General features: G+C 47.7%; 1 protein-coding gene across 2 annotated transcripts in view; it reads left to right on the forward strand.

The window, feature by feature from the left end:
- C2CD2 (C2 calcium dependent domain containing 2) overlaps window positions 1–14416 on the forward strand; it is a 68982-nt gene that overhangs the window by 19028 nt on the left and 35538 nt on the right. For both annotated transcript variants that reach the window (XM_055279766.2, XM_063639246.1), the window contains exon 3: window positions 13122–13235. In XM_055279766.2, coding sequence (XP_055135741.2) covers window positions 13122–13235 — 114 coding nt within the window. The remainder of the gene's footprint in view (window positions 1–13121; window positions 13236–14416) is intronic.

Below are 14416 nucleotides of genomic sequence, written 5' to 3' on the forward strand. Positions count from 1 at the left end.
TGATGTGCGTTGCCAGTCTTTTGCTTCTGCATTTATTTTTTGCTACAATTTACACTATATTCCATTTATATTCTTTCCCCCATGTTACTAAAATTCCTCAAAAATTCTAACGAATGAACACGTAAGAGTCAAGGCTGGCCGGTGCGGTGGTTCATACCTGTAATCCCAGCACTTTGGAAGGCCAGGGCAGGTGGATCACGAGGTCAGGAGTTTGAGACCAGCTTGGCCAACATGGTGAAACCCCGTGTCTACTACAAATACAAAAATTAGCCGGGCGTGGTGGTGCACGCCTGTAATCCCAGCTACTCGGGAGGCTGAGGCAGGAGAATTGCTTGAACCTGGGAGGTGGAGGTTGCAGCAAGCCGAGATCGTGCCACTGCACTTCAGCCTGAGCGACAAAGCCAGACTCTACTCGGGAAAAACAGAAAAAACAAACAAACAAAAAACCAAAAACGAGTCAAGGCTGTGAAGCAGCAGCCGTGTAGTCCTGGTTAGGAGCAGGGTTCCTTGCTCCATTCTTTCACTTCCTCTGTGTGGCTTGGCTTCTCACCTGTAAAGGTAGAGGGTACTATCCACCCCTAGACAGGCTGTGAGGATGGAGTGAGTTACCGCAGGTACAGCACATGCAGCAATGCCAAACCTGTGCCGGGCGCAATATTTTCGCCTACCTCTGTTGTGATTTTTGCTCACGTGTTTATTTCCTCACTGTTCCTAGAAGTAGAAGAGTAGAGGTACTTGAGAAAGAGTACGTGCATTTTTAAGGATCTTGATACATATTGTCAGAAAAGCAGCCTTAGGAAGTGGACTGTTTTTTATTTTTTGAGACAGGGTTTCACTCTGTCTCCTAGGCTGGAGTGTACTGGCACAGACACTGCTCACTGCGGCCTCCACCTCCTGGGCTCAGCAGTCCTCCTGCCTCAGCCTCCCGAGTAGCTGGGACTACAGACATGCAGCACCACGCCCGGCTAGTTTTTTTTATTTTTTTCTGTAGAGATGGGGTCTCAGTTTGTAGCCCAGGTTGGTCTTGAACTTCTGGGCTCAAGTAATCCATCGTCTTCTGCCTCCCAAAGTGCTGAGATATAGGTGTGAGCCACCTCACCCAGTGAAAGTGGATGATTAAATTGTATTTGTTTTGATATAATTACAGAAATAGTTCATGCTCATTAAAAAGTTAAAAATGTCCAAACTTTTTTTTTTTTTAACCATCTACCTCCTGCTGCCGCCTGCTGGGATGGGGCTGCTGTTAACAGTGTTCTCGGAAGCTTTTTCCTGCCAGAGGAAAAGCACTCACACGGACTCTTGTTTTGTTTTGCAACAATTTTCCACGTAGCTCTTGACGTTTATGTTTTTGTGCCCAAATGAGGAAAGGAGCCCTTGCCACTGCCTTGTCGTGGCTGTGGCTCGCACTGTCCTTTGAGGTGGAGTGAGCCCACCAGTTGGGTAGACGGGTGCCCTCCCCTCCCCTCCCCTTTCACGGGGCTGTGAGTGTGGGAGGAGGAGCCTGGTCGCTCTTGCCAGCCTGGATCCTATGCATACCCACAAGGAGGAAGTCCTGCTGGGATCTGCCCGGGCTCCTGGGAAGGGTCAGTTGGGAGTAGAACACCCTCGGGTGCTTGGATTCTGTACGTGGCCTTTTCCATTCTTGGACGAGCATCTTGGCCAAACACGACACATTTTTAGAGCACTGTTTTTGCAAAGGCATCCAGGGTGAGACACTGCATCCAGCCAGCTTAATCTCCTGTAAAATGTCCAGGGTGAGACACTGCTTAACGTTCGTGCGTGAAATGAAAATGATAAGACACCAAGGCCTCTTTTTGTTAATACTGTTCTGTGAATTCAGCCCTGGAACTGCCGTGTAGGGCAGCGGGTTCACAATGGTGTTCTTCTTCTCTGGTATCTAAGCCACACACCCCCATGGTCTCCAAATTTACACTGAATTCCATGTCAGCACCGCCTCGGGTTCCCTCCGCTGGGCATAATTCTTGAGAAGGAAAAAAAAAACTGTAACAGAACTTGAGGACCTGTGACAAATAAGAGATAGAAAAGAAACAGGAACTTCTCATTGCAGGGCATCGCCCCTCCCTTTCAAAGCTCACACTGTGGTGTCAGGTTGCCCCTTCCTATCTTTCTAACTCAGCCTTGACAAGGGACATGTGGTTGGCATTTGAGCCAAGACAGGGGCAAGGCCGCCGGAACCCAGCCTGTCTGTTATGTAATGCCATCTCTGATCAGAAGGATAAGGCCGAGGACTGGCTGGCCTGAGCTCCCCACCTCCTCTCCGCCAGCAAACCCCTCACTGCTGTTCCATCTGGAGTCTCCCAGTGAGTCCCTCTCCCGGTGGAACCGGCTGCCCTGCCCACTGGATGCCTTTTTCTTGGACTTTCTCCTGCCACCCCTGAAGGCCTCTATGTGTCCAGGTCATCACCTTTACAAATATCTGGCTCATCTGCAAAACCCTCTCTGCATAGTCTACACAGAGTACGGTCTTCCAGAGCTTGGAGCAGCTTGAGTCATCCCGCAGGACCAATGATAGATAAGTGTGGAGTCCACACCCGGCCCAGCCGCGGCTGTGGCGAGGAGCAATCTCAACTATGTTTACTCACGACACTTTGGACACCAAATGTGTGGGGGTTTTTCTCACACCAACTCTCAGTTCTTCAACTCTGGTGCCAACTGGGTGTCCTACACTTCAACTCCATTCTGACATTACTCAGACTTAACACAGATCCCACAGGCCCGGGGCTGGGTCCCACAAGACTGCCCCCACTTCAGACACGAGGCATAAGCTCCGGGTTGCCCCCGTTCTTCTGACTGTCTGTAGATGGGAGATTTCCCCAACCCACCCCCCTGAGGTTCACATATCTTACTAGAGTGGCTCACAGCACAGAACTCAGGAAGACAGTTTACTAAGTATTACTAGTTTATTGTGAAGGATATGACTCAGGATTGGCCACGTCGAAGGGATGCTTAGGTGGGCGGAGGGGGAGGGCAGGGACTCCAGCAGCTTCATGCCTTGCCTGGGCGAGCCACCCGCCCAGCACCTTGATCTATTCACCACCTTGGAAGCTCCCAAACCTATCCTTTCAGGGTTTTTATGGAGGCTTCATTCACTAGGCATGATTGATTACATCATTGGCCATAGGTGATTGAATGCAACCTCTAGCCCCTCTGCCCTCCCTGGAGGTGGGGTGATGGGATGCTGGAGGTGGGGTGGTGGGATGCTGGAGGCGGGGCTCAAAGTTTCTCAAGTGACCAGCCCCCATCCTAGTGCTATCTGGGGTCCCTCCCAACACCCCTCTTGTTAGCATATAAAAGACACTTGGCCAGGCATGGTGGCTGACGCCTGTAATCCCAGCACTTTGGGAGGCCGAGGCAGGTGGATCACGAGGTTAGGGGATCAAGACCATCCTGGCCAACATGGTGAAACCCCGTCTCTACTAAAATACAAAAAATTAGCCGGGCGTGGTGGCATGCGCCTGTAGTCCCAGCTACTTGGGAGGCCGAGGCAGGGGAATTGCTTGAATCTGGGAAGCAGAGGTTGCAGTGAGCCGAGATTGCGCCACTGCACTCCAGCCTGGCGACAGAGCAAGACTCCGTCTCAAAAAAAAAAAAAAGGACACTCTTCTCAAAAGATGCTGTTATCTGTCGGGAGATTCTAAGGGTTTTAAGAGCTTTATGCCAGGCATCAGGAACAAAGACCAAACACCTGTTTATCACAGGCAGCAGGCCGTGCAGGGCTGTGGCATTTTCCTAAGGGAATTCTCCTGGGTGCCTGCCTTGCAGGGTGTCTGCTCAGACCGGGTGTAGAAGCACGCTCCTGCCCACAGCCGCTGTGAGCAGGCTCCAGTGAGGTCTGGCTTGGAGGCAGCAAAGCATGGCCTTTAAACTTTTCTCCGGGGGCTCTGTCTGCATTCTCTTCTAGTCCCAACATGCACCGAGTGCATTTATTTCTCCTAGACTTTAATTACGTTCTTACACAAGAGCAACAAGTTTCTACCTATGTTGTCTTTCCTCATGTCTTGGGAGAGGTTTGCTCCAGAATGTTTGACCTAGAAGGAGGAAATTCTTATTTCCGTATCTCAAGCCACCTGAGAGGCAGCCCTTCCCTCACAGGGTCAGCCACAGCCCTTCCCTGGCACATGGGGGTTCAGAAGCTTTTCATGGCCCCTTCCCTGGGGGTCTGAGGTCCACACGTTGGTAAAAAGATGAATGTGAATCAGGGCTTAGGAACTGTGCTGTGACAGGTCGCTCACCGAAAAAGAGTTGCATTTCTTCTAGGAAATATTGTAACCGAATACCCTCATTTTCTCTTTCTTTCTCTTTCTTTCTTTCTTTCTTTCTTTCTTTCTTTCTTTCTTTCTTTCTTTCTTTCTTTCTTCCTTTCTTTCCTTTCTTTCCTTTCTTTCCTTTCTTTCCTTTCTTTCCTTTCTTTCCTTTCCTTTCCTTTCCTTTCCTTTCCTTTCCTTTCCTTTCCTTTCCTTTCTTCCTTTCTTTCTTTCTTCTTTCTTTCTTTCGACAGAATCTCACTCTCTCGCCCAGGCTGGAGTGCAGTGGCACAATCTCGGCTTACTGCAACCTCCACCTCCGGGGTTCAAGTGATTCTCCTGCCTCAGCCTCCTCAGTAGCTGGAACTATAGGCACGTGTCACCACGCCCGGCTAATTTGTTGTTTTTTAGTAGAGATGGAGTTTCACCGTGTTAGCCAGGATGGTCTCGATCTCCTGACCTCTTGATCCGCCCACCTCGGCCTCCCAAGGTGCTAGGATAACAGGTGTGAGCCACTGTGCCTGGCCCTGAATACCCCCATTTTCTAAGAAAAAGAGTATGAGTTATTGTTGGTTTATTATTATTTTTTTCTCTTTTCTTTCTCCACTTCCCCCTGCTCCCCACTTTTTACTTAGCCCTTCAGAAATGCAATTATAGCCTCTTACCTCCCTTTTCCCAGACACTGCCTACCGGGAAAGCTCCCCTAACCCTGTGCTCAGGAGAGCCAGAGTGAAACCCTTGCCCACCAGGAGGTTGCCTGGAGAGAGAACAGTCGATTTACAACCCAGACTGTGCCCATGATGAAGCTCTCTCCCACCGGAAGAGTTTCGGCTGTTACAGCCTAGTCCTGCCCACTAGGGTACCACTGGTCACCAGCCTGGACTCAGTAGATAAGGCGCCAAAGCAGGTTATGCGAACCCTCACCTGCTCGCTTCCTTCCTTTGATGACATTCATGCCAAGCCCCCTTTTGAAAGTGCCTGCTTTCTGCCCCAAAAGCAAAGTGGTACCCTTAAGGCAGAAGCCTGTTCTTCCCCTAAGCTAAGCTTTGGAATGCAAAGTCACTGCCTTTATACCAGACCTGCTCTTGTTCATCGTACTCCGCTAGCAGCCACTGCCGGACTTTTGGTTGCAGTACGGTAACTGTGGCTTTCAACTTAAGGTTCATTTGGAAAAGTTGCTGATGAGGGCAGGAGCTGAGCTGGACACTTGGTGATCTTTGGAAACTTGACTGATGTCGCCTGGCACGGTGTGGAGCCAGGAGTCCTGGACATGCGTTAGTTGTCTGTTTTCAGTTTCGTTTCCAAATAAATGGAGGCTCCCAATGGTATAACCATCAGCTGGAACTGAAAGTTTTGAATAAAAGTTATAACCCACCTAGCCTGGGAAAGGCCCATCTCAGAAGCCAAGGAGACCCTGATTGGATCTGGGCTTGTTTGGGGCATTTCCTTCTTCCTCTGAGCCACAGGTTCTGTGTCTGTTGTGTAGAGGCCCCTCCCTCGCAGAGCTGTGGGAAGCAGGGCAGGCCTGTGCCCGTGCAGTACCCCGCATGGCACCTGCCATGTTGTGGCATGTGATGGCATCAGGTGTGACCAGGCCCTGGGTATAGAGCTTGTATCCATTCTCAGGAGAGTTCACAACACTCCTGTGTCAGAAGCATCATCCCACTGTACAGAAGGAGAAACTGAGGCAGGGAGGTACAGTCACTTGGCCAAGGTATGGAGCTGTGATGCAGCAGAGGCTGGAGTGAACCTCATTTGGCCTCCAGAATCTAGCTCCAACCACTGCACAAAATAAACCATGCTGTTAGTGTGATTTTTTTGCATCTGTGTTACTTTTTTTTTTTACTTTTTAAATATTTTGTAGAGGTGGGATCTCACTGTATTGCCCAGGCTCGTTTTGAACTCATGGACTCAAGTGATCCTCTCACCTTGGCCTCCCAAAGCGCTGAGATTATAGGTGTGATATTATCACTTTTATTATTTCACTTAAGCTCGTGCTCCCACCACATCCTCACCATAAAAAAGACAACAGAGATAGGGAAAGCAGAACTGGTCAGCACTATCACCCTTTGCGTCTGTAAAACCACAGCTACAGACGGAACTGGATGAACGTGCGGAATTTCCCCCGGAACCTTATTCCATATCCTCTCTAGGGGAAACCCATAGCTCGCCCTGGGTGTGTGTGGTGTGTTGTGTGCACGTGTGTTCTATCTGATGCTGAAATATGCCCTGACAGCTGCGGGGTTGGGGGGTGGGAGGCGGTCCCCTGCCCTGTCCATAACTCAGGGGGCTGCCGGTTTGGTACGGGCACCATGATTTAAAACTGTCCACATTTGTCACTCTAGCTAGCTGTAAACAAGAAGCCGGGCTCAGTTGCCTTTTTTTTTTTTGCTTTGCTTTGCATGATTTGAAATTCCAGGTATTCCATTAACCTGGAATTTATGCTAAAATGCTAACAGGTTGTGAAATTGTTTTGAATGAGGGTCTTTCCTAGGGCGGGTGGTGTAGGTTCCTCATTGGAGACCCCGTCCTCTGAGATCCAGGGCAGATGCTGCCCCTGAATGCGACTCCCACGAGGCCACCTGTTCGTCTGGATGATGGTGTATGGAATTCTGGGCCGAGCCAGCCTGCAGGTGCAGCCCGACTCTGGCCTGGAGGAGACAGAGTGAAAGACCTGTGGTGGCCCCGAGGTTTCATCGGATGGTCGGAATACAGAGCATGGGGCGTAGGAGGTTGGTGTGGCCGAGTGGCCTGGCCCTGTCCGGAAGCACTAGCTGCCAGCCTGGAGAAGACCCACTTCCCTTCTGCCCTTCATGTTAAAGGAACTGTCTTGATTATGTCTTTTAGTGTAAACTTGATGAAAGACAACATATTCACAAACAGATCTTTCTGCTGTAGAATGCCCACGTTAAACCGTGGGATGCATTAACAACACCTTGCAGTGCAGCATTACTGAAAGGCTACCTTGTTTAAAGTATGTAACAAGAAAAGGGAGGGAGAGTGTTGCTGGGGGCGGGGTTGGAGTCAGGTTGGCGCAGGAGCCCCATGTGGTCGAGGCTCCCCACAAAAGAGGATAAACAGCAGCTCTTGGGGTTGGCCGCCATCTTGTTTCCAACCCTCTTCATCTCAGTCCCCTGCGAGAATTTCTTATAAAAATACATCTTTGGCCAGGCGCGGTGTCTCACACCTATAATCTCAGCAAATTGGGAGGCCAACGTGGGTGGATCATGAGGTCAGGGGTTTGAGACCAGCCTGGCCAACATAGTGAAACCCCGTCACTACTGAAAATACAAAACTTAGCCAGGTGTGGTGGCACGTGCCTGTAGTCCCAACTACTCGGGAGGCTGAGGCAGGAGAATCTCTTGAACCCAGGAAGCAGAGGTTGTGGTGAGCCGAGATCCTGCCACCACACTCCAGCCTGGGCAACAGAGTGAGACTCTGTCTCAAAAAAAAAATAAATAAATAAATACATTTTTAAGCCGAGTGCAGTGGTTCACGCCTGTAATCCCAGCACTTTGAGAGCCTGAGGCAGGCTGAGGTCAGGAGTTTGAGACCAGCCTGGCCAACGTGGTGAAATCCTATCTCTACTAAAAATACAGAAATTAGCTGGGCATGGTGCGGCATGCTCGTATTCCCAGCTACTTAGGAGGCTAAGGCAGGAGAATCGCTTAAACCCAGGAGGCAGAGGCTGCAGTGAGCCAAGATTGCGCCACTGCACTTCAGCTTAGGGGACAGAGTGAGACTCCATCTCAAAAATAAATAAATAAAAATAACATCTTTGGCCGTTTATTTTGAGTTAGTGGGCAAACAGGATTAAATGTTGTAGATATTGAGATAATCTTTAGCTCTAATGGAGTTTACTTTTTAAGTTGAGTCCCAGTTCCAGAGTAGAAATAGTATTTTATATCCAGTTCATACTGTCTTAAAGAATATTTACAGAGGTGAGACTCGCTTGCAGAGTGGGGAAAGACATCTGACTAGGAAATCCAAATGATTACTGAAGGGTCTTTGCCTTCATTTTACTTGGGAGTTCTTTCCTTGGGTGTTACAGAACGTGATGAAAGTGAAAAATATTCAAGTATATAAACCTTTTGGATACATTTTCTCAGCTGCATTGCTAGTTTCTTTGGAGACAAAAGTAATTACATGATTTCCAGTTCTCTAGAGTGTTCTAAGAGAAGGAGCCGAGGCAGCTGTACAGGAAGCTTAACTGAAAAGGAAAGTGAAAGGGCACAGTGAGATCTGAAGATCAGGGCCTCTCTTGTTGGTGAACAGTAGCGAAATCTGGAGTAACTGTGCCTAGAATTTTTTGGCCCCAAGTCTAAACAAAGGAATAGTTTGCAGATAAGTACTATTTGCATAGGTATGTGAGTACATGAGGTCAAGATGTTGAGGCTGGAGAGAGCACCGAGAAGGTGAATGAAGGCCTCCCCGCTCAGCCTGCTCTTCAGCCTTCAGTCTTGTTTTCCCCTCCCCGTGGCGCTTCCATCTGCTGCCCAGGGCTCCCCGACCCGACCCAAACCCTCACCTGCCAAGTATGAGTCTCCGCTTGGGCTTTCCACGTGGAGACCCTGACTTACCGTGAATAGCCCCCACGCCAAAAAACACTCTGTCACTTATACAGAGAGGAAGCTGTTTATTTGGAATACAAAGTTCACCCTTCTGTTGCTTGATTTTCAAATGCTTTATGTAAATAATCTTTGCTTGTTTTGGGGAAAAAAATCTCAAAAAAATGCAGGTTGGGGGATGGTTGGTTGTTGTCGAGGGAGCTTGCTCCTGCGAGCGGATGCAGACCTGGGTTCTGCGGAGTTCTGCCCTGGGGCTGGGGGTTCACTCCTGTCCTCTGAGGAGTTCACTGTCACTGCCGCCCATGCTAGATAACTGCTTCTATTTAACTTTTTAAAATTGTGTATTAATAGCAGACTGTTTCAGACGGAAACACTCAGGGCCCGGTCTGTCAGTTCAATAGAACTGGAATTCCCCAAAGAGCTCACTTGGAAAGTTAAGAAGAGGCTCTCATGACCATAGCTGATTGGGGGAGGGAGACTCTAGGGTCAAGATCAGGGTCTCTACCCACTCATGGGTATTTAGCTAGATGTTAACCCTTGACATCTGGCCACTTAGGAAGGCTAACTAGAGAGGAGGAGCTGCTTACCTGTGTCAGGTGATCCTGACTTCTGCTGTGATGCGAGGAACCCCTCTCAGCCCGTGGGGCCTTGCCACTGTTGGCATGGGTTGGGAGAATTTAATCCTCATTGTGGATAACACCTTAATACGCTAAAAGAAGATTACTTGTTTTTAAAATCTCCTCTCCATTTTGTCCCCGTCCATTTGGCAAACGGGGCATTATTTGTTAGGGTGGCAGAGGCAGGGGCTGGTGCTGGAAGAGAGCTTGGCCCTAATGGTTATCCCTCCAAGTGGAGCAGGAGCAGTATTTTGTTTGGCCATGTAAAAATTTGAGGCAGGTTCAGAGTGTTTCTTTCTGCTGGAATGCCATGGCACAATCACAGCTCACTGCTGCCTCAAAGACTTGGGCTCCAGTGATCCTCTCACTTTACCCTTCTGAGTAGCTGGGACTACAGGTGCACACCACCGTGCTTGGCTAATTTTTTTTTTTAAGAGATGGAGTCTTGCTATGTTGCCCAGGCTAGTCTTGAACTCCTGGACTCAAGCAGTCCTCCTGCCTCAGCCTCCCAAAGCGCTGGGATTACAGGCGTGAGCCACCACACTCGGCCTAAATTGTTTCTTTGATGAACTTTTCTAGCCAAATTCCGAGGGGAGGCTAAGAAAGGCTTGGTCTGCACTCTAGGTTCTATTTAGAGGGTAGGGAAGCCCTAGGGCTGGGGAAGACACGCCGGGGTGTCACCATGAAAAGATGTCACACATTTTGTCCTAGAGTAGAATGTAGAGATTACACTACCTTAGTGATGGGGCTTGAGGGATTACTTATGAGCTTTGGAGTCCTGCATTCTAGAAGTTTTAAAGTCCTTTTATCTATTTACTTATTTATTTGCTTGCTTTTAATCAAGTGCTTGGTTCTCTGTGTATCAGGGAATGGGTGGTGGGAAACTTTCTGCAGAACTGGATACGAAGGGAAGTGAAATTGTTTCTTGCTTGGGTTGAGGCTTTAAGTCTGTTTTCTTGGTACAATGCTGATTAGCCCAACAGAGAAGACTCCAGAGGAATTATGCAGTGCTCAGAGTCAGCGTCGGGGTTTTAAATTTATTTTTATTTTTTATTTTTTACTTTAAGCAGTAAAAGGCGTGGGCTGTTGAGACCAAGGACAGGGAATTTTCTCAGTGTCATGCCATTGGTGCGTGTAACTCATCTGGCCACAAAGCATGTTCCTCCGAAAAGGACTGTTTATAGATCATTTATTTTTAACATGAATAGACAACATTTCTTATACAAACATTTTTTTGTTCTGGCCCTTTGTGAACTCTGGAGATGATGGAAAGATGTAATTAGCTCATGTGAATCCGTCTTCTGAACGTGGCGGTGTAAGAACCGGTAGAAAGAATTGCATGACTTTCTGCCGATATTGAGAGAAGGCAGGATTTTCTTTTTCTAGCTCTGTGGCGTTGAGGTATTTGGTTGTGGATATTGGATGTTGACCCCTGCCCGGGCCTTAGTGCCCAGGTTCCGTTTTTGTTCCAGAGTGGGATGGGCCAGTGGTGGGAAGAGCTGGATCCAGGGCTTGGCTGCGGCCAGGAGCCAGCAGATGAGAAAGTACAGGGGAATGTCCTAGCCCTGAACTTGGGGGAATAGCAGGCCCCGACTGAGTAATTATTTTGATAATCTTTCCATTTGGTATTTTAGATTCTGATAAATCCACCAGAGAATTAAGGAATTTTCTCTTCCTGTCCAGTGACTCCCTGCAGTGGAGTCAGTGGTTCTTTTGGGAATGAGGAAGTCAGTCTGACTTACCCTCAGCCCCTGATAGCTTTGCTTTTTGGCCAAACACTGGCCACTTACGGAACCCCCTTGTGCCTGCCCTGTGGTCCAGCCCAGTGTGCCCCTGGCCTCCCCTCTCCTCCTCCTGGCCAGTGCACACCTGGCACCTGGCCTGGTAATTATCCCACACGTGTCTGCTTGGCCCTCTGCCCCCGGGAGGGGAGTGGGGAGGAGAGAATGACCTCTCATTCTACATCAGCTTCTGTAGAGGAATCTGTGGCAGAAACTAGAGCTCTCTCTGTGCCATGGTAGCTGTGAAAATCACCCCTCTTAATACTGTATGATTTATGATTTATGTCAGGAAACCACAGTTTGGTTTATTCCTGATGTTATTATCTTTCTCTGTCTGACAGGTTCTTGAACGAGCTCATTTTATAATTCTGGTTTTGGTACGGCTGCATAATTTTATAATTGTTTGATACTTTGTATGTTTTTCCAATTACTCCCTCCTTTTTGAAAACCATGATAGCCTCGAAATTATTTAGGTGGAAGCAACCTCTTGTGTTCTGGGTAATTTAAGAAAACTTTTTTTACTTGTAACATCTATAACTTACTTTCTCTTTAAGACTCATTTTTAGCAAAAGAAGATGGCTAATGGCTTTGACTGTGTATGAATGTGGAAACATTTGGGGAATTAAAAATCAGCTATTATGGAGAAATAGAACAAGATGATATTTAAAGAAAAAGACTTTGTTGGCCGGGCACGGTGGCTCATGCCTGTAATCCTAGCACTTTGGAAGGCCAAGGCGGGTGGATTGCGAGGTAAGGAGATCGAGACCATCCTGGCTAATGGTGAAACCCCGTCTCTACTAAAAATACAAAAAATTAGCCGGGAGTGGTAGCACGCGCCTGTAATCCCAGCCACTTGGGAGTTTGAGGCAGGAGAATCGCGTGAACCCGGGAGGCGGAGGTTGCAGTGAGCTGAGATTGTGCCACTGCACTCCAACCTGGGCGACAGAGTGAAACTCTGTCTCCAAAAAAAAAAAAAGGAAAAAGACTGTATTATATGTGGAAAGCGCATGATAACTAGATTTGGTCAAGACTTTAGCTCCTAAGAAAGTCATCAGGAAGCAAAGATTTGAAACATTGTTTCTGGTTTTCAAACTATATTATAGAAAAGATTTTGATCTGAATATTTATCCAACTTTGAAACTCTAAATTTGTATCATTGCTAACGTATAAAGTCCAGATTGTTTTGATATAAAAATGCCTAGGCCAGGCGTGGTGGCTCACGCCTGTAATCCCAGCACTTTGGGAGGCTGAGGTGGGTAGATCAGCTGAGGCCAGGAGTTCGAGACCGGCCTGGCCAACATGGTGAAACTTTGTCTCTACTAAAAATACAAAAATTAGCTGGCCATGGTGGCACGCACCTGTAATCCCAGCTACTTGGGAGGCTGAGGTGGGAGAATCGCTTGAACCAGGGAGGCGGAGGTTGCAGTGAGCCGAGATTGCTCCACTGCACTTCAGTCTGGGTGACAGAGTGAGACTCCGTCTCAAAAAAAAAAAAAAAAAGATGCCTATGGCAGCTGAGCGCAGTGGCTCATGCCTGCAATCCCAGCACTTTGGGAGGCCAAGATGGGAAGATTGTTTTAGCTCAGGAGTTCAAAACAGCCTCAGTAATATAGGTAGAGCCCGTCTTTACAAAAAAGACAAAAACAAAAACAAACATTAGGTGGGTGTGGGGGCACACCCCTGTAGTTTCATGTACTCAGGAGGCTGAGGTGGGAAGATCGCCTGAGCTGGGGAGGTGGAGGTTGCAGTGAGCTGAGATCGCGCCACTGCACTCCAGCCTGGGCGACAGAGGGAGACCTTGTCTCAAAAAAAAAAAAAAAAAAAAAATGCGTATGTACCGCTGTCCTTTGTTTTGAACACAGTTTTCTCCCTTACCTGTGCCTCCTCCAGGTGGTGGTCTGTCACGTGGTGGGCCAGGCTATTCAGTTCTTGGTCAGCGAGATGCCTGCCTCGGCTGCTGAATGCCGGCTATACGACGTGCAGCTCTCCCCATTCCATTTACAGGTAAAGATGTTAGACTTTGCAAGTTATGAGACCTGTCACAGTTCTCAGAAATGTGAAGAGTGAGCATGGTGTGAGTCACAGGGCTGTAACATTCATGTTTTTATTAATTATCGTTCATGTCATAATTTTCAAACTGTAACCTTCCATATAGGATTTTATATGTAGGAAATGATCACACACGCTACACATTACACACACACACTACACACATACAGACACACATACATTTATAATAAACTCAGGGGTTGCCTCTTTCGGGCATTTGAATGAGGCAGGGTGTTGTTGACGGATATGATAAGGCAGGTGGCATCTGAGAGGAGAAAAGTGGTTCTGGTTCCGAATCCAGCGCTGGTTGCAGCTTGGAAACACAGCTGAGCGGCTGCGGTGGGGCATTCCTCTTTTCAGTTTTTGACAAAGTTGATTTAAAAAGAACCCCCTTATTATTTTCACAAGTTAAAAAATTAGTATTACCTTTATTCCATGTTTTCATAATAGACTTATAATAATAAAGACATATATATAATTATACACATCTCTATAATTTTATAGAGAGACTTACGGATCTCTAATAGTTACAATAAGCCCAGTGAGACTTTGGTTGCCCAAATCATCAGAGAGCTGTGCGTCTCTCCCATCCGGCCAGATATTCACTGGAGTTCCTCTTTAGCTGGTATTTAAAAATTGCAGATGCCTGGGCTTGTTTCAGGGGTCACTGCCAGTTCAATGCCCTGTCTCATCTCCCGTGTCCTTGGACTTGACTCCTAATTTGGGGGATGAGCTCAAGTCATGCAGAATTCCCAATCACAAGGGAAGATGACATCCCGTATGCTTTTCCTACAAAGGCATGGTTTTAAATAGCCAGCACTAACAAGATTTCTTGGCTACCTAAGTGGCTTTTTTCTGAAATCCACCCCCTAGTTCCTCAGCCCCACTCCAGCAGCACCCCCTTTGAGGGAATTGAAGAGGTGAAGAGTTGGCATCATGGATTCGTGAGGCGTTAATGCTCTCCTACATCCCCCGGATGTTTTGGACAATGTGATTAGAAAATAACCCGCAAAGTCTGGGTCATATTTACCCAACATTTGATGCATGTTTTGGAACTGAATGAGACCAGAGAGGATCACAAACACAAATGAAGAAATGTCATTTCTGACATTGTGTTTATTATATCAAAGTGTTCA

This window comes from Symphalangus syndactylus, chromosome 5, assembly GCF_028878055.3.
Source record: "Symphalangus syndactylus isolate Jambi chromosome 5, NHGRI_mSymSyn1-v2.1_pri, whole genome shotgun sequence".
Lineage (NCBI taxonomy): Eukaryota > Metazoa > Chordata > Mammalia > Primates > Hylobatidae > Symphalangus > Symphalangus syndactylus.